Here is a 19802-nt window from a genome sequence, read left to right on the forward strand (position 1 = left end):
ACCAATGAGTATTAAATCGAAACATGCAGTTTTATATATAAAAAATGCTGATAATAAATGCTTTCTTTGGTCAATTTTAGCAGCTTTACAAGGAACTCTAATGAACATGCTGAAAGGGTCTCCAACTATGCACCCTATGAAACTCAGTTGAATATGACAAACATAAAGTAAGTATCCCGTGAAAATATCTGATATAGATAAATTTGAAAGACAAAATAATATAAGTGTTATTATTGGGGGTAGAAGATGATAAATGTATATATCCATTAAGAATAACCAAACTGAATAGTAATACTCATATAGATCTATTGTTATTACAACAAGGTCGTAAATCGCATTACTGTTTAATTCGTGATTTTGATAGATTAATGCTGCGGTCTACAAAACAAGACCATAAGAAGTATTTTTGCAGTGTTTGCAACATTTTTATACTAAAGATAAATTAAAACGTCATGCAATATATTGTAAAAACTTTGATGCCCATCGAGTGGAAATGTCTAAACAAGATACCTACATTACTATTTAAAAATCATAAATATCAACTTAAAGCCCCATTTGTAATTTATGCAGATTTTGAATGATTTATAAACTCTAGCAACCATACTCCATCTGGATTTGCATTTGTTGTAGTGAGAGATTCTAAGATTATTTCTAAAGAGTAATATAGTGGTGAAAACATTATGGACGTGTTTTTCAAAAGGTTATTTGAGACTTATGATTTTATTAAAAGTCAAATGGTGATATATATTCCTCTTGTAATGACTCCAGAGCGAGAGGCATTTTTCCAAAACTCAACACATTGTCATATTTGCGAAAAGCCTCTATATTTTGATAAGGTGAGAGATCATTGTCATTCAACAGGCCGATTCCGTGGAGCTGCCCACAACGATTGTAATTTAAACTATAAAGTAACAAAGAAAATCCCAGTATTCTTCCATAACTTAAACAATTATGATGGACATTTAATAATGCAACACTTGGGAAAGTTTAATCGTAAATTAAATTGCATGGCCTAAGATATAAAAAAGTACATTTCATTCTCTGTTGACGATTTAATATTTTTAGATTCCTACAACTTTCTGTCCCTTCCATTATATAAATTAGCGTCCAATTTAAATACATTTATATTTTTAGACAATCCACTACTACAACGCAAATGTGTATTTCCCTATGAGTACATGACGGGATCAGATAAGTTTGCAGAGTCTCTTCCTCCAATAGAAACATTTTACAGTACTCTAACTAAAGAAAACATCGCTCCAAATGAATATAAACATGCAAAACATGTCTGGACCCATTTTATTATAAATAATTTACAAGAATATCATGATTTATATCTTAAAACAGATGTATTGCTACTGGCTGATGTGTTTGAGACATTTAGAGACCTATGTTTAAAGGATTACAAACTTGACCCCGTACATATGTATTCCATTCCTGTGCTAACATGGAAGGCCTGTCTTAGAATGACTGGTATCAAATTACAATTATTTCGTGATGTTGACATGCATTTGTTCATAGAAAGTGCAATCAGAGGAGGAGTCAGTATGATTTCCACACGCTACGTAAAAGCCAACAATAGATATATGGGCGAACACTAATACCCCAATCAAGAGAGTGTGTATTTAATATATTGAGATTGTAACTCGCTATACTCTACAGCAATGTGTGAGCCACTGCCTGTGGATGAATTTCGTTGGACAAATGAGATGGACTACAAATATAATCAAAATGATGAGTTTGGATACTTTTTAGAAGTTGTTTTAAAATATGATAAAAGCTTACATGATTTACATAATGACTAACCATTAGCGCCAGAGAAAATGGATGGCAAATTAGGCCTAATACCTAATACCTGGCTTGCGCCCTACATTAATTTCAATATTGAAAAACGAAAATGTGCTAAAAAATGATTTCGAAAAAGACTTTTACAAATTGTTAAATAATAGTCTATTCATCTCATATCCTTCAAGGGATTCTAATCTATTTCCATTATACAGGTGTGTAGAATTTCTAAGCCTCAAAACATACAATTTTACAATTGTATCATTTAAACATTTTGTAGAGCTTAAAAACAAATAATTTAGTACATAAAAATGTTTTTTACAGTTATTGGTTACGGAGAAAATTAAAAAATGCAAATTAAAAATCGACATGTTATTCTAATAGCGAAGATTTTTAATTATTGTTTTTTCCTAATTTATAGATACATTTTTATAAAATTGGGTAAATTTATTTGTTTCTTATCATACTATTATTATTTTATTAAAAGATATACTATATTACCCTCCCTGTATCAGCAAACCTAGGTACCAGTTAAACCTAATGTTAGTTTAATAGGTTTGTGAAAATCAAATGAAGCAAATAGAAATTCGCTTAGTATGCAGGTTTGCTGAGGTGGGGGTATTTTTATTCATACTTTCATTTATTTCTTATTAATAGCAAATAAACTGGCATACTCTCTAAATCAATACGGTGTTTGCTGCAAACAACTATATTGTGGAAATATTGAAAAAACCAAAATTTGTATACATCTTTGGAAAATTTATTTATTTTAAAGGTCTGTATTTTGACCGTTATTTACGCTACATACTTTCTGTTGGGCTTAAACTGTCACAAATTTATCCTCGTTTAATTGTATAAAGTAATACTTTCAGTAAAATTAAATGTTCGCGAGATAAAGTGAAAACCCACAGGAATGGTCAGTTTTTTGCTATTTCGTTAACAAGTGGCGCGCCCCGCGGCGCGCGGTGGTATCTCGAGGTGGATAACTTGGATTTTATGTTATGGACCCAACACTAGCAACATATCCAAAAATCAGAACTACCCGACCTTTTGCACAGCATCCCCCTATTTTGTTGACGTATTTACTGGACTATAGGTGATATACCATGCTATTGTAGGTGGCCAGTTTATGCGATGCGGGGTGGTAAGATGAGCTGTGAATGGTTTGGCTGGACATAGTAGGCTTTCTATATATGCTAAAATCTAATCTGTTATCTATTTTTTCTATTGTGATATCCAGGAAATTTCTTTTACTTGATTGTTCAGTTTCCATAGTAAATTTAAAATTAGGTGCTATATTGTTGAGGAACTTGTTTAGAACAAAACTGAATATGCCTATATGTTAATCAAGACAAAGACGAATCCAAACCATATAGCAGATGCTAGGCGAAAAATATATGTATATCATTGCTAAATATGGCAATGTTAGATGTAGCTCGTATTTCTTTTGATATTTACCGACTCCCGATGGATAGCACAATTTTAGCTATATATAGCAGGATCTGCTACACATAGCAGTGTTATATAGCACTTTTGAAAAGTTACTTTTTCTTCTTCTAGCAAATTTTATACAACATTGCTAGATGTTACACAAATCTGCTATATAGCAGGTTTAGCTACATACAGTAGTGTAGACCAGGCTTAAGGCCAAAATTATGAAAACCGGTCTAGAAGAGTGTAGTATTCTTTATACTGTATATTATCAGCTGTTGTCATTAATTAAAAAAAACAATGTTTACCTTTTCAATTTGCAGTTGTAAATATTACTTTCAATAAAAGAGTTTCTTCAAATGCGTGCTTATTATGAACTCTAATTCAAAGTCACAACAATTGGCGACGAGAAAAAGTTTTTCAAAATGTCTACTCATTATTTGGATTTAAAACCTTTTCTAAATTTCGATTTTGTACATTATGGATGCAGAACAATTTACAGCACTACTGAAAGCATTCACTGAGAGCCAAGTCACACTTGCAGCTACACTTGCAACGAAGATTACAGAAAAACTTCAACTTCAACCTCCAGTACAGCAGAGTAATACGTTAGTAAGTATTCAACCATTTGAACATTTCGATCAGAAAAAGGAAAAATTTAAAAACTATTTGGAACGCTTTGAAAATTATCTTGCTGTCAAAAACATCTCAGATGAAAGGAAAAAAGCACAACTTCTTTGCGCTTCAATTGGCTCTGTTCACTACAATAATCTTTCATCATTAATTGGACCTGAAAAACCTATCAAAGACCTAGATTTTGCTACTTTGGTCAAATCACTACGTGACATGCTTTCACCACACAGAAACGTTGTAGTTTCACAACATTACTTTTTAAACACTTATCAAAAAGCAAATCAATCAATTCCTGAGTACATAGCTTCACTACAAAAAGACCTGTCTGAATGTGAATTTACAGTCCAGTGTGAATGTACAAAACAAGTTTCAGTCTCAGATACATTTTTAAGAGCTCAATTCATAAGAGGCTTAAAAGATGACTGGATTCGAGAACAGTTATTACAATCAGACACTACTTCATTCAAAGACATTGTAACCAAAGCTACTGCTTTGGAAGCTTCCCGATTAGAGACCCAGGCTTTGAACAAACATCAGCATTCAATTCCAACTGATGTAGATATCAATAAACTTTCAAATGTAGGTACAAAACATCAGAGAAGTCGTTCAAACTACCGTAAGAAACCAAATTCTGGTCATACTTATCGTTCTCAATCAAAAGTAGATTTCAATCGCCTAGGTTTTGGAGATCTTTGCTTTCGATGCGGTAGAAATAATCACCGCGCAACTGAGTGTCGCACTAGCAAGTCATCACTTCATTGCACTTCCTGTTCGAAACAAGGCCATGTAGCCAAAGATTGCATTTCAACCCAAATGAAAAATAAGTCTTCTACCAATCAATCTAAGTTCAATTCAACAAAGTACATTTCTTCAACCTCTGATGACATTCCGCTAGGCTTAAATCAAATCACTGAAGTTCATCCAGTTACCAAACCTAATATCATAGACATATTTGACCAGAACGAACGATCAAATTTACCCGATTCACAAAAGTATTTTGCTACAGTTTCAATTGATAACAAGCCAATGTGTTTTGAAATAGATTCCGGAGCAGGATTTACACTAATACCAGAAAAGGCTTTCAATGAGTTAAATCTCAATGTCAAACTTGATCCAACTAATGTGTATTTCCGTGCTTATACAAATAATGTATTTAAACCATTGGGCAAAGTTACAGTTGAGGTTACTTACAAAAACCATAAATCAATTGAAGATATGTATATAGTTCCTGATAATTGTCCAGCAGTCCTAGGAAGAGTGTGGATTCGACACTTACATATAAGTCTACAAGAAATAGATGATGGTTCAAATCAACCTAACTTTTTCAATGTCTCCGAAACCTTCCATTCAATTGATGACATATTTTCTGAATTTTCCACAGTTTTTGACCAAAGAATTGGATGCTTGCCCAACCACAAAGTTACACTTCAATTACGTGAAAACGCTAAACCTGTGTATACCAAAGAACGTAATGTTCCGTTTGCTCTTAGATCTCAGGTTGAGGAAGAACTCAACAGTCTTGAATCATCCGGCATAATATCTAAAGTCGATGCTAGCGATTGGGGTTCGCCTTTGGTTGTTATTCCTAAAGAAAATGGCACAGTGAGGTTATGCGTCGATTACAAAACAGGCGTAAATGATCGTCTTGTTTCATCTAATTTCCCGATCAAATACATTCCAGATGTTTTACACTGTTTGCGAGACTCTAAATATTTTTGCAAGCTTGATATTTAGTTCGAACATTCAATGTGGGGGAGAGAGTTCTCATTAGGGAGTATTCACAAAATAATAAATATATATGGACATTTGGTGATATTATACAGAAACTAGGGACTCTTCACTATATTGTAAGGTTAGATTCTGGAAGAACACTGAAACGTCATCTAGACCAACTCCGGAAAACTCAAGTAAAGAAGGTTCGTTTCAACAAATATGAAGAAGTACCTAATCAAATTCCACAAGTTCCAATGCAAGTACCCATACTCCCGCAACAGCAAGTTCCTATGCAAGTTCCCGTATTACCAAGACAAGTTCCAGAGTTAGTCAGATTACCAGCTGAAGAGAACTTACAACCAACATCACCACGACCACGAATACGATGTTCAACCCGCACTCATAAAGCTCCAGATTACCTTAAAGACTATGTTACAAAATGAGTTCGAAATAAGTGGGGGAGATTGTAGTATTCTTTATACTGTATATTATCAGCTGTTGTCATTAATTAAAAAACAATGTTAACCTTTTCAATTTGCAGTTGTAAATATTACTTTCAATAAAAGAGTTTCTTCAAATGCGTGCTTATTATGAACTCTAATTCAAAGTCACAACAAAGAGCTAACCCGACTTGGAAAAGAAAAACCAATTGTTATTATAGATGGCAATAATTGATTTACCAGTATGTATAATCTAATCATACGAAACATGAGTTAATCATTTAACAGCTTATCGTTATATTGTTATTTAATAGATTTTTCTTTGATTAAATATTGTTGTTAACAATTTGCATTTGTGTTTAAAGTGTGTTCCTTATGTTAAGTGTGTGATTCTAATGTTATGTGCTTAATCTGTACCACATATTAGTGAGTAAAGTGGTGTATGGATTTCATAACCATTATTTTACTAGAGACCGTTGTATTTAACCCACAATGGGCTCTGTTGCTAGTCTATTAAATAAATAACATTAGGTTTAACGAAACGAGTACCTAGGTTTGCTGCTACAAGGAAACTAATTAAGTGTGTTTTTAGTAAAATATTAATTGTTTAGTATAAAATAAATAAATCTGCAAAGTTTTATCAAAATATATCCATAAAGAAGCAAACTACAACATTTTACAATATTCTCCATAAGAATAACATGGGGATTTAAAATTTCCAATTTTTTGAATTTTCTCCGTTACCAATAACCGTACAAAAACACTTTGATATACTTAACTATTTGTTTTTTAAGCTCTTTAAAAAGGTCTAGAGAGAAATTGGGAAATTTTATGTTTTAAGGGTCAAAAATGAAAAAAAAAATTTTAAGTATAAAATAACTTTTAAATAAAAAAACCTTTTAAATGGCACGTTTTTAAACGCACCTTTTTTCACCCATAGTGCATCACTGTTAACAGTATAGGCCAGTAAAATTAGATAAAAATATTACATTTTGAGGAATTAATTCCCAGCAAGCTGGAAATCGTTTTAATACCTTCATTTGGTCCCAAATAAGTGTAATCTGAGTTTGCACCGTCCTATGAGGTGAGCTTACATTATGGCAGCCTAAAATAAATTAAATTTTAGCACTTTTTTCAGTTTTTTCCGAGTAGCTCAAAAACAGTGTATCGGACGCAAACAACGTCCTTTTAATATCAAAGAGGATTAAATTCTGCGTAAAATGAGTATATAAATATCCAAATTCGGTTAAGTAGTAGAGCCAAAATATTAAGTTTTAAATATATATATATTTTTTTGTTTGATTGCATTTTACTTTTTGCGACTTTCCAGAACCCCATTACTATCTTTGAAAGAAACACGCCCATGACCATTTCCTTCTTCATACGAAGTAAGAGTGGGGAAAACAGCTGATCAAGTATTCCCAGCTGTTTGTAGTTGTATAGTACAACAATATCATTGCTAAGGCTAAGTGGTTGTCATCAATTACTTTGGAAGTGATGTTGTGTATACGACGTTGTTTAAAAATAATTGAGGGCGTTTACCAATATTTGTATTCCTTCAAGCAAGTGTTATGACGTATAGACATCCCAAGACCAAAACAACCTGCGCAGAAACGAAAAGATCACGTTGTTCAAGCCGGTAGGTGTGGCGTTGTGTGGCGTACCCTTCAAACCTGCGCGGCTCGAAATGGTCCAGGGTTCTTTTGTTTCTGGTATGTATAGTGATCTGTTATCTTTATGATGTTAAGTGGTGTGTTCAACATGTTCAGACATGAACGATACTGAGTATACAGTATACTGAGTATTAAATATACTGAGTATATTTAAATATTTTAATCTGTTTAATTTTAACCATCCTAGGAGTTGAGCTCATACTTTGGCAGCCTAAAATAAATTAAATTTTAGATTTTTTTCAGTTTTTTGCTTGTAGCTCAAACATAGTGCACCAGACAAATATATATGTATTCAAATTTTGTACAGTAGCATAGCCAATATCTTTGTTAAGAAATAAATAATTTTTTCATCTTATTGCAAACCACATTTAGCTTTGGAAAGTCTACACCCCATCATACCACTGACCCCCATAAGAAAAAAATCTATAGAAGGAAAGTTGTAGAGTATAATATAACACGTTAAAAAAGTATTTCAATTGAAAATTTCACTCATTTTGAAAGACTTAATTTTGCATAAACCTTAAAATCGGGTTCCGTGAACTGTCCTCTTGGCTGCACTTCCTCCGTAAATGTGAGGATTTATCTCAAGCTGCGGTGGATTCTCAGAGACTGTCCTCACCTGGTTCTGCTTCTACGGTGTTCGGTATTTGGGACACACCCTCATCTTCAAACAGCTGGATTTGAGCATAACTGACCATGGCAGCTAAGGCAAATAATTGAGCATTCCATGTCTACTTTACGGCAGCTGCACTTTCCTGTACACCCTTTTGTACAGTTGTCGCAGCTAGTCTGGGCGCGCGGACCCTTGTGTACTAACCGTCCCCCACGCCAAAGCCATAAAGACAGCAGTGAGGCGCTGAACAACCCCAGACAGCCGTGTGGGCCAGATGTTTTTGGAAATGAGCAATAAACACTCCCCTCTACACCCCGCACCGTAGCGCGGCCGCGCGCCCAGACTAGCTGCGACAACTGCATGACACTATATTGAGGATTTAAGTTGGAGTTGTAGTCTTTGTGTTTATGGTTAGGAGTAAACCATATTCCGTCATCCTCCAACCCCACTTGAGCGGATCCACTGGTCTATCATACCAGCTCTGTATTTGGTGGTAGACTCGTAGAATGTGTTGGGCGGCGGCTGCATTAATTGTTAGTGGTAGAGAATCTTTATATTGAAAGTTAACTTTGAAATGGATTTTGAGAACATCTCATAACGGATTTGGTCTAGTGAGGTATTATTGGCTTTAGATGAACAAACAGTTGACCTGATAAAATTAGGCCCTCAGTATGAGCATCTGTATGGTGGAAAACCTTTACAGCCCCCTGCAACGTGTTCTTCTCAAAGACTTTAATAATCTTCAACTTCCCTTGGCGATAGTATGCAGATGGTATTTCATGATTGCATGTAGGAACAGAAGGTTCTCTTTGACAGGAGAAGAGAAGTTGAAATGCCTGGGAGAGTAGACTAACATGTTCTAAGAGGTCCTCTGTCCAGATTTCCTGAGGTAAAGGTTTGAGGAATTTGGTGCTTTGGCGGTTAATGGGACCAATAGATCAGTGTCCTATCCAATTATTATAGCTTTCGCAAAGTTCTAAGCCATTTAAATGGCAGTGTTGACTATGAGAATATCCTCAAGAGCTTGACTGACTTAAAACCCCTGTTACACTAATTTCTCACTCAGCATGGAGATAAGCCGTCCTTTGTTGTTGTTTAGAGAGAAATTGTTCTTTCAGCATGGTTGCAGTCAACGTTTTAGTGAAAATTACGTTTGCCAAGGATTGCTTGATTATTATTATTATTATTATTATTCCTTGTTGTTTCACAGACGTTGAGGCGTCAACATGTATCGGTCTATCACAGATAAAATACTCAGTATCGTTCATGTCTGAACATGTTAAACACACTTAATATCATAAAGATAACAGATCACTACGTCATAACACTTGTTTGAACGAATACAAATATTGGTAAATGCCCTCAATTATTTTTAAACAACGTCGTACACACAACATCACTTCCAAAGTAACTGATGACAACCACATAGCAATGATATTGTTGTACTATACAACTGCAAACAGCTGGGAATACTTGATCAGCTGTTTCCCCCACTCTTACTTCGTATGAAGAAGGAAATAGTCACGGGTGTGTTTCATTCAAAGATAGTATTTGGTTCTGGAAAGTCGCAATATGTAAAATGCAATGAAACAAAAAAATTATAATTTAAAACTTAAGATTTTGGCTATACTACTTAACCGAATTTGGATATTTATATACTCATTTTACGCAGAATTTAATCCTCTTTGATATTAAAAGGACGTTGTTTGCGTCCGATACACTGTTTTTGAGCTACTCGGAAAAAACTGAAAAAAGTGCTAAAATTTAATTTATTTTAGGCTGCCATAATGTAAGCTCACCTCATAGGACGGTGCAAACTCAGATTACACTTATTTGGGACCAAATGAAGGTATTAAAACGATTTCCAGCTTGCTGGGAATTAATTCTTCGAAAAATCCTTATTTGACTGGCCTAGTATGTGACGACAATATTCTTTTCCAGCATGAAATTTTTTATAATTTGATACCAAACCAGATTTTTAGCGAATTTCCCATATAGGGAATAAGCTATTACCGTAGGTCTCATGGTAAGACCTAGACCCGGGACCGATTTACTTTTTCGTTTTGAGGTCCCCAGAGGCCAAAAACACCATCCGTTCAAATTCATATATATATATATATATATATATATATATATGTGTCCGTTAGCGCGATAACTCGAGCAAAATTGATCCGATTTTGATGAAATTTGGTACAAACGTGTAAACCTACATTTATTCGAACGAGTTCGCGAACCAGCATAATCGGACCATGGGATCAGGGGTTTATGGGGGGTTTTATGGGGTAAAAATGGGTTTTTCTAATTTTTGACCCTAAAAACTTTAAATTTCTAAATTTCTCTCTAGACCATTTTGAAGAGCTTAAAAAAACAAATAATTTAGTATATTGAAGTTTTTTTGAATGTTCATTGACTAGGGAGAAAATTTAAAAAATTGTAAATTTAAAATTCCCATGTTATTCTTATGGAGAATAAATAAACTGTTCTAGTTTGCTTGTTTATGGATATATTTTAATCAAATTTGGCAATTTGGCTTATTTCATACTAAGCTATCAATATTTCAATTGAAAAAACACACCTCAACATCTTCCCCATAGCAGCAAACCTAACTACTCACTAAAATTAATGTTATTTAAATAGGAAATAAATCTGAAAATTTATAGGGAATAGTTTAGTAGAAATCAAGCCGGGTAAATGGAAATTCGCTTAGTATGCAGGTTTGCTGCGACGGGGGTATTTTACAATAATTTAAAATTAAACACTTTTTTTTAAATGGCGGCCAAAAAACCGTATTTTGCGTAACAGTACAAATGTATATTCTTAGTATGTTTTTTATAAGTGTATTACCTACCATTTATAACTGAAATAATTTATGTTGCAATTAGTTCCACCTCCAACACTATTTCTACTGCACTAATTCCCAAGGCTTAAGGCAACCCTAATAAGTCCTGATTCCAAACATGTGGTTATGATACATCTTTTCTTATTGTCAAGCTACCACTTCTTTGCCTTGTCTAAGTTTGATCCTATGTTAAGACAAGTGTCGTATTCATGTTCTCATGCGTAAGAAAGATCTCTTTTCTTTTTCATGTTTTCTTTTGTTTCTTAAAGGTAGGGGAGGGTGTAACATGTTAAATTTCGCCATGAAATTTTTTTGCGTAAGGGGCCGATTTAGCTCCAATGCAAGGTCACAAAAGTAAATTTGTAAATCCCGCCAACGTTTGAGTCGGCGGCTTCCATTCGCACAGCGCCGGGCGCTCTGCGCATGCCCAACTGGACCTGCGCACAAGCGTCGTCCCCGGGCGTTGCACCACACGCAGCTCCTCGAGACGGAGAGCGGAGACAGTCGAGGCCAGGACACGAGAGAGCGAACTTCACGTCACCTGACAGTCGAGTCAGGGAGTCGATTGGAAGTGTCTACCCACTACGAGGGCACGAGACAGACGACTGTCAACCACCCACGGGTCTCCGAGGACCAAGTACCACGACTATGTATAAGGTAGTCATCACCTTGCTTGAAATAGAAATTTGTCATACCGTTCGTTCAAGTCTAGTACAAGATCAAGTTTCATTGAATATTCTGATAAAGTCAGCTTAACGTAAAACCTGCTTGCGCTAATTGTTCAGTATGTTTATTCTTCAGTATATTATGCAGTACACTTAGTACTGATCGAGAGTAAACATCATTGCAGCTATACATTGACATTTTGTCTCTCACATAATTCGATACGTTAACTTGTAATTATTTATTGAACTTGATTGAACAATAATTACATTCAAAGGAATTTACCGTATCTCTCATCCTCCCACATAGGAGGAAACCATTTAGCTGTTGTAGTCATATTTACTGTGTGTTCTGTGTTGTGTGATTTTAAATTAGCTTAATGGCTATAACCGAAGATATCTAACGTTTTGTTTGACGAATTATCTGTAGTGTAACAGGTAAATACTGTGCGACATCAAGACGTGTGATCTGATTGAATAATCGAGATACTAGCTTATTTGTGTAATCTGTGTAAATATCTGTGTAAACCATCCTTAACTGTGGTTCGCCCACAGCATCCTCCGATCCTACCTGTGGTTCGCCCACAGCAATTAGCTTTAGTTAACTTTAGTTCCCTGTGGTTCGCCCACAGCAATTAGTTATAGTTAGCGTTAATTCCTTTTCCCTGTGGTTCGCCCACAGCATTTAGCTTTATTTAGCGTTAATACCCTGTGGTTCGCCCACGGCATTTAGTTATAGTTAACAATAAATCCCTGTGGTTCGCCCACAGCAATTAGTTATAATTAGCGTTAATTCCTTTTCCCTGTGGTTCGCCCACAGCACTTAGCTTTAGCTAGCGATAATTCCCTGTGGTTCGCCCAGAGCACTTAGCTATAGTTAGCTTTAATCTTCTGTGGTTCGCCCACGGAAATTAGTTATAGTTAGCGATAATTCTCTGTTGTTCGCCCACAGCAATTAGTTATAGTTAGTGATAATTCCTTTCCCTGTGGTTCGCCCACAGCACTTAGCTTTAGTTAGCTTTAATTCCCTGTGGTTCGCCCACAGCATTTAGCTGTAGTTAGCGATATTTCCCTGTGGTTTGCCCACAGCTCTTAGCAATAATAACCTATCCTTAACTGTGGTCCGCCCACAGCACTCCCCGATCCCTAACTGTGGTTCGCCCACAGCGTGTGTAAATAGGTTACCAATACGTTTGTGTTTTATATAACTATATTTCAGGTGTTGCAGTTTTAGTAGTGACAAATACGTGTGTCTTGAATAACAGTATTTTAGTTGATTGTAGTTTTAGCGATTACTAATACTGTACTTGCGTGTTCTTATTTAACTGTATTGTAGGTGTTGGTGTGAGATAATCATATTTTGCAGCTTAGCTTCTTCCCGTTCCCCAAGATCGACGTATCCGTCCTAACTGTGGTTCGCCCACAGCGATCCGTCCTAACTGTGGTTCGCCCACAGCAATCCGTCCCGAACTGTGGTTCGCCCACAGCACTCCGTCCCGAACTGTGGTTCGCCCGCAGCGCACCTTTCTTTCCATATAGAGAACAAATATGGCAATGATGATAACGTGGGTTCGATTGTTGGAGATTTTATATCTTATACCCTGTGTCTGAGCCATCCGTTCTCTTTTCAGAATATTAGTCCGCCCTTTACTGTCGATTCGTTAGACATTTCGACCCCTGGAACCGCAACCCAGCGCGACTAGCTATCCGGCAACCGGGTCAAAACCGGGCTCGCGTATTTTCCGAACGCCTCTCCCGGAAATAACATACAACGTCGTAATAACATACAATGTTAAATACATTTTTTTTTCTAAAACCCTATTTTTCGTTATTTTATGGGGTTTTTATGGGAAAATAACATAATTTGCAATAACTTTTGGACCGTAATTTTTACAGAAATGGGATTTGTACCATTTTGTTCAGAATTTAAAGGGCTACAACATACTAAAGGTTTATCAACATCTTTCGTGCCATTTTTGAGAAAATTCGATTTTTCCGGTTTTTTATGGGAAAATTGACATTAAAAATCAAAATTTCAAAAAAATGAAAAAACGCCTGGAGGTACCATGGATTAGTATCTACATACCAAATTTCATCAAAATCGGACTACAGGTGTGGTCTGTTGCTCTGTACACATCCAGACACACGCACACACACACACACACACACACACACAACACACACACACACACACACACACACCAACACACACACACACACACGCACACTCACACACACGCACACTCACAGACATCACTTCGAAAACCACTTTTTTGGGTCCAGGGGGACCCAAAACGGATATATCCACTCAAAACTCAAACTCGAAAATTTTGACGAAAACAATACTTTCTCCATATACTATGGTATAGGGGAGAAAGTAAAAACAACACACAACGTTTCGGGATCTGGAATCTGATCCCGCCATTTTGTTAGTTTTACTTTTCCAGGGACCGGAAGCCATTTCTGTTGTCTCCGTGTTTCCGATTGGTCGGCCATGTTGCTTCAGTGTCATTGGTGGAGTCATTGCGAACGGTGCTATTAGTGTTCCATTGTGTGAGCTTTTTACACTTCACCCATTATAGTGTTTTGTGATTGGTTATTATTTGCATGACTTGACTGCTATGCAGTGTATATTATTTTGACTGCTACCCTCTGTAGTGTATTCCAACTTAGGTTGGGCGTTTGTGTATTGTTAGTTGTAATGTGTTAGTTCAGTTTTTTTCACCTGAGGACGGGATCAGATTCCAGATCCCGAAACGTTGTGTATTGTTTTTTACCATCGTGATGGAAAATGTCCGCAATAAACCTTTGAACAACATTAACTCACCATCACCAGCAGAACTTCTCCATAGTTAGTTATCAGGAAATGTGACATTTGAAACACGATAAATAAAATATCAAAAAACAATCGTACATGAGTAGCATATAACTTACACTTCATAATGGTTGATTGTGAAAGATATTTAACTTACCTCCATAGGTATTTGAAAGGTATTATAATCGGCACACCATATAGTAATGGGGTTTCCAATACGGTCTATGGTTTCAAAACTATATCTATTGCTATCGCTGTTGCAGTAATAATAAATAAATACTGGTTGAGATGAATGAAATCTTACTACAAGAAAAATTTTCTCTTGCGTTAAACTTCCTTTACCACTTGTGAAAATTATGTCAGTTTTTATTAATAAATTCATATCAACAGTAAAGTTTGCTTGTTTGCCAACTGCATAAGCCATCCTATTTGTGAGCTTTTTACCTGAAACAACAATTTCTAAATTAAATAGTACCCAAAGAAACTGAAGTAACTTATTCTTTTAATAAATGTAGAATAGAATGGAAATAGTGCTTCATTGATTACATATTTTGTACATGAAATAAAATACAGTAACTCAATAACTCGTTTATTGAACCAAGTAGACACAGTTACATGTATAGGTTAGGTCAAAATAATATAATATACATTGGAATTGAACTTAGAATAATGAAATTAACTTAAACATAATATTTACAAATCATTCTGTCTAAAGGAAAATTAAGATTCTAGCCGTCAGTCAGGAAGTCACGGACGCTGATATACCGGGTGTCCAAAACCACCCGTACACCCCTTTAAAAACGAGGGAAACCTTCTCTTACAAAGAAAAAATAATACAGAACTAGATAAATTGGGCATGGTCTACCAAATAGTGATATTTTCAAATCCAAAATCACACCGGAAGTGGCTTTTTCAGACCGGAAGTTGACTTTTTTAAATGTAAACTACCAATTTTTATTACAGAATCGGATTCTACGTTAAAAAAATACCTACATAACTTTTGACTAAAACATTTTTTGAAAAAGACTGGTTTTCTACCTCTAATCCCCCATTAAAGTCAATAGTTTTGAGTCATTCATCCGTCAAAGTTACTGGAAACAATAATAGAGAAAAACAAATAACAAAGATTACATAAAGACATATGATGAATAGAATCACCTGTTTATTGGAAACACTATAGTGATTGAGTAACAGCTGGTCTACACATTGCTTAGTTCTCTGTGATTTATTTTTTTTTTTGTAATAATTTGTTTTTACATTTGACCACTTTAATGTAAAAACAAATGATTTATTTTTAAAATAAAATGAAATCAAGCAATGTGTAGACCAGCTGTTACTCAATTACTATAGTGTTAACAATGAACAGCCGATTCTATTTATCACATGTCTTTATGTAATCTTTATTATTTGTTTTTCTCTATTAAACTTTGGCAGATGAATGACCCAAAATGATTGACTTTAATAGGGGATTAAAGGTAGAAAACATGTTTTTTTCAAAAAATGTTTTAGACAAAAGTTATGTATTTTTCAACGTAGAATCCGATTCTGTAATCAAAATTGGTAGCTTACATTTAAAAAAGTCAACTTCCGGTCTGAAAAAGCCACTTCCGGTGTGATTTTGGATTTGAATTTGTCACCATTTGGTAGACCGTACCCAATTTAGCTAGTTCTGTATTATTTTTTGTTTGTAAGAAAAGGTTTCCATCGTTTTGAAAGAGGTGTACGGGTGGTTTTGGACACCCGGTATACACGTGAAGTGATTTTGTTCTGTAATGCACTACAACAATGGTCATACGAACGTCTGCTGGGTTGGCATTATAAGGCCAGTCAAATAATAGTACACTAGAAATCGCTAAAATCGCAAACACACGGCTAGTTCTGATTTTTAGCGAATTTCCCCTATAGGGAATAAGCTATTACCGTAGTACTCATGGTAAGACCTGGGCCCGGGACCGATTTACTTTTTCGTTTTGAGGTCCCTAGAGACCAAAAACACCATCCGTTCAAATTTATATATGTGTCCGTTAGCGCAATAACTCGAGCAAAAATCGTCCGATTTTGATTAAATTTGGTACAAACGTGTAAACCTACGTTTATTCAAACGAGTTCGCGAACCATCATGATCGGACTATGGGAACAGGGGTATATGGGGGGTTTTATGGGGCAAAATTTGGTTTTTCCCATTTTTGACCCTAAAAACTTAAAGTTTAGCATTTTCTTTCCAAACCATTTTGTAGAGCTTAAAAAGACAAATAATTTAGTATATTGAAGCGTTATTATGCGCCTAATGGTTACGGAGAAAATTCCAAAAAACTGTAAATTTAAAATTCCCATGTTATTCTTATGGAGAACTAGCTGTAACCCGCGGGCTTTGCCCCGTTTAACTTCTTAATTTTCAAGATGATCTCGTTCGCATGGCTCAATCACGTCCTGGTTGAAGTTCGTTCGCGCCCCCTTTTTATCCTCCCTGTTGCAGCAAACCTAAATACTTGTTAAACTAATGTTATTTAAATAGGGAATAAATGTGATATTTTTAAGGAGACATTTTAGTGTAAATCCAATCAGGCAAATGGAAATTCGCTTAGTCTGCAGGTTTGCTGCGGCGGGGGTATTTAATATATTGTTAGGACCACTACCAGTAGTGTATTTCCAAGTTTGCAGCTTCGAAAGACCTGTGCTAACTTCGTAGCACTCGAAAAACCGTGTAATTTTTACATATATTATCTATATATTTAATACGCTAGGCATATTTTTGTCATAATTGTTTTGGAGTGGTGGAGCTACCGATCACCATGTCCAAGGTGTCGTTAGAAAGGTCTTAGCATGTAGTTTTGCCATCAAACAAAATAACTTTTGAATTCCATCAGGGCTCTGCCCCAGTGGCCTTCAAAGTTCCCATGTTATTCTTAGGGAGAAAATGTTTGTTTTCATTTGAACAGATGAATACTTTGAAATTGACACTAATATTTGAAACAGCTGGTTACTAAAATTTTGAACAAAATCAAAACATAACAAAAAAAACTTTCGACATGACATAATGGAGACTATAAGACGTTGACCAAGACGGCCAATAAGAGGAGGCCGACGAACTTTAACTGGTAGACGCGAACAACGATATAAACAACTCATGGATCGCTGGTATGTTTTGTTTCTTGCATAGAATAACCCATTTGAACTCTTTAAAACAACATATTCACTAAACTTGATTTTAGATGTTTTTTTCACACAACTGATATGACTAGTTCAAAACTATACATGGTAAAATAATAAGCAATTATTGCAAAGAAAGGATAGTAAGTACAAAATTTTTAATTTCACACTCGATTAATTAATGAAAACAACATTACATATTTATGAATAAAATCATTTTGGTGAGTTTCTGTTGCAGACCCATGTTAGGCGTAAACGTGATACTTTTTCGTTTAGCTGAGTGGTAGCAACATATTTTAATAAAAAGGTCACAAACAAACTTAATTAATTGCTATTAATGGGTGTCTTCCCCAAAAGAAATATTTTCGACGTGCTCCTTAAAAATAGTACCCACAAAATGGGAACACGCGGCTACAAATAGTCTTTTTGTGTTAAAGTTTCCCTTTAGTTGAAGCTGACAAGTTAATACATTGTAAAGTTTATTAACTACCTTAAAAACATCTTGGTGTACTCTAATGAGCTTACCTTTAGTTACATAATCAGTCAGTTGAGTATAAAAACTCAAATTGTCTTTTTATTTTATTTTTTGTAGGGATTTATTGCACAATATGTGAATAGTACATTATACTTATGAATATCAACCCGACCTACCATCATAATATATAGTGTTGACTGACCTCTGAGAAAATAAGCCCGGACGCATTTATTTCATTGTGGATGTTTTAAATTATACAGTTTTAGTTTAGCCCTATCAACATAATAAAAAAAAAAACAAATTGCAGTTAAGTTAAACATGCTGTAACGAGTTAAGGAATCACTTACTCAGATACCTTGTTTATAATCTATTAGATTAGGTTCTTTACACGTGAAACGAAATGCCACTGCCTTTCTGTGCTCTGTTGGTGCAGTTGTAAGCGGAACAAGACACAACCATTTTAAACACATACTTAGTATACAATTAAAGATATTGATAAATTTTAATCGCAGTTTTAAAAAAACCGCACACTGTTGTTACATTAAATAAGGGTTGAAATGAGTGACAGCTAGCATGCACGTGAGGTATGTGACGCATAGCGGCACGCTATATTTTTTATAGTGTGTGCAGTTCGCGAAGCCGGGCTGCATGTTCATCTCGTTGCCTGCCGCGACTGCATCAATGCTCTATCCCCACCTTCCTACCTCTCGTCCTCCTTCTTCGTAAACCGTCCTCTGAACAGAAAACCTCTCCGTAAAACTCCAGGCCTTCTCTTCGATGTTTGGGATAAGTGATCATAGTTTATTATGTAGAAATTAAGTAGGGAAAATGTCTGGCTAAGTCAGGTAACTAGCGGGGAGCCCTTCTGGCTCACCCGACTATGGAAATGTAGGAAACAAAATCTTAGCCGGGTTCGCTGCCCTTAAGGTAGCGGACCTTCTCGAACCTGTTAGTTAAACCACATGTTCCCAGAATGTAACTTAATAGTTTAAATCAATTCATACTTATTTCTCATTCAGTATTCAATTACATATTATTTCCCTCACTCATCAATATTAGTAAGAAATTATCCAAGTTCAGTTCATAGTTGGAAGGATAGGTCAATATTAAATAGTTAGTTCCGTAGTGCAAATCAAAGCTGGCTAGGCAAGTGTTCTGATCTGGGTAAAAGGTCTCCGTCCCTCTGGTTCCCAGCTATCTTCCTAATTTTATTGGTAGCAGATTCAGCACGCTTACATTAAGTTTGGTCCAGGCACACCTATTCCTAACCTATTAGCATTACCCTGTTTATTCCCTCCTGATTACCCGAATTCCCACCGATATCCCATACCATAACCCCGTATCCCCCATCACCCCCCCCCCCTCAAACGGCCCCCGGCTACAGGTAGGCAGCCGCTATCTTGCCAGTAGAGAGTGGGGGAAGCGAGACCGAAAACAGCGCCCGCTACGCCACTGAGAGCGCAATCCAGTAGTTATTTACATCGTTGGACGCGAATGAAATACAATTAATATTGTTGTTGATAGCGGAATACAGCAAGCACTCCCTTCCGTGTTCGGTTTAAGTGTGCTCTCC

The 19802-nt window shown here is 35.7% G+C and overlaps 1 protein-coding gene across 1 annotated transcript in view; it reads right to left on the bottom strand.

Annotated features, from left to right (window-relative positions):
- Nucleotides 1-19802, bottom strand: part of LOC128990330 (uncharacterized) — a 230359-nt gene that overhangs the window by 68468 nt on the left and 142089 nt on the right. Inside the window, exon 6 of the mRNA XM_054412667.1 lies at nt 14762-15048. Coding sequence (XP_054268642.1) covers nt 14762-15048 — 287 coding nt within the window. The remainder of the gene's footprint in view (nt 1-14761; nt 15049-19802) is intronic.

Source organism: Macrosteles quadrilineatus, unplaced genomic scaffold, assembly GCF_028750875.1.
Source record: "Macrosteles quadrilineatus isolate MER2022 unplaced genomic scaffold, UCM_ALF_1.0 Scaffold_3__2_contigs__length_128488019, whole genome shotgun sequence".
Classification (NCBI taxonomy): Eukaryota; Metazoa; Arthropoda; class Insecta; order Hemiptera; family Cicadellidae; genus Macrosteles; species Macrosteles quadrilineatus.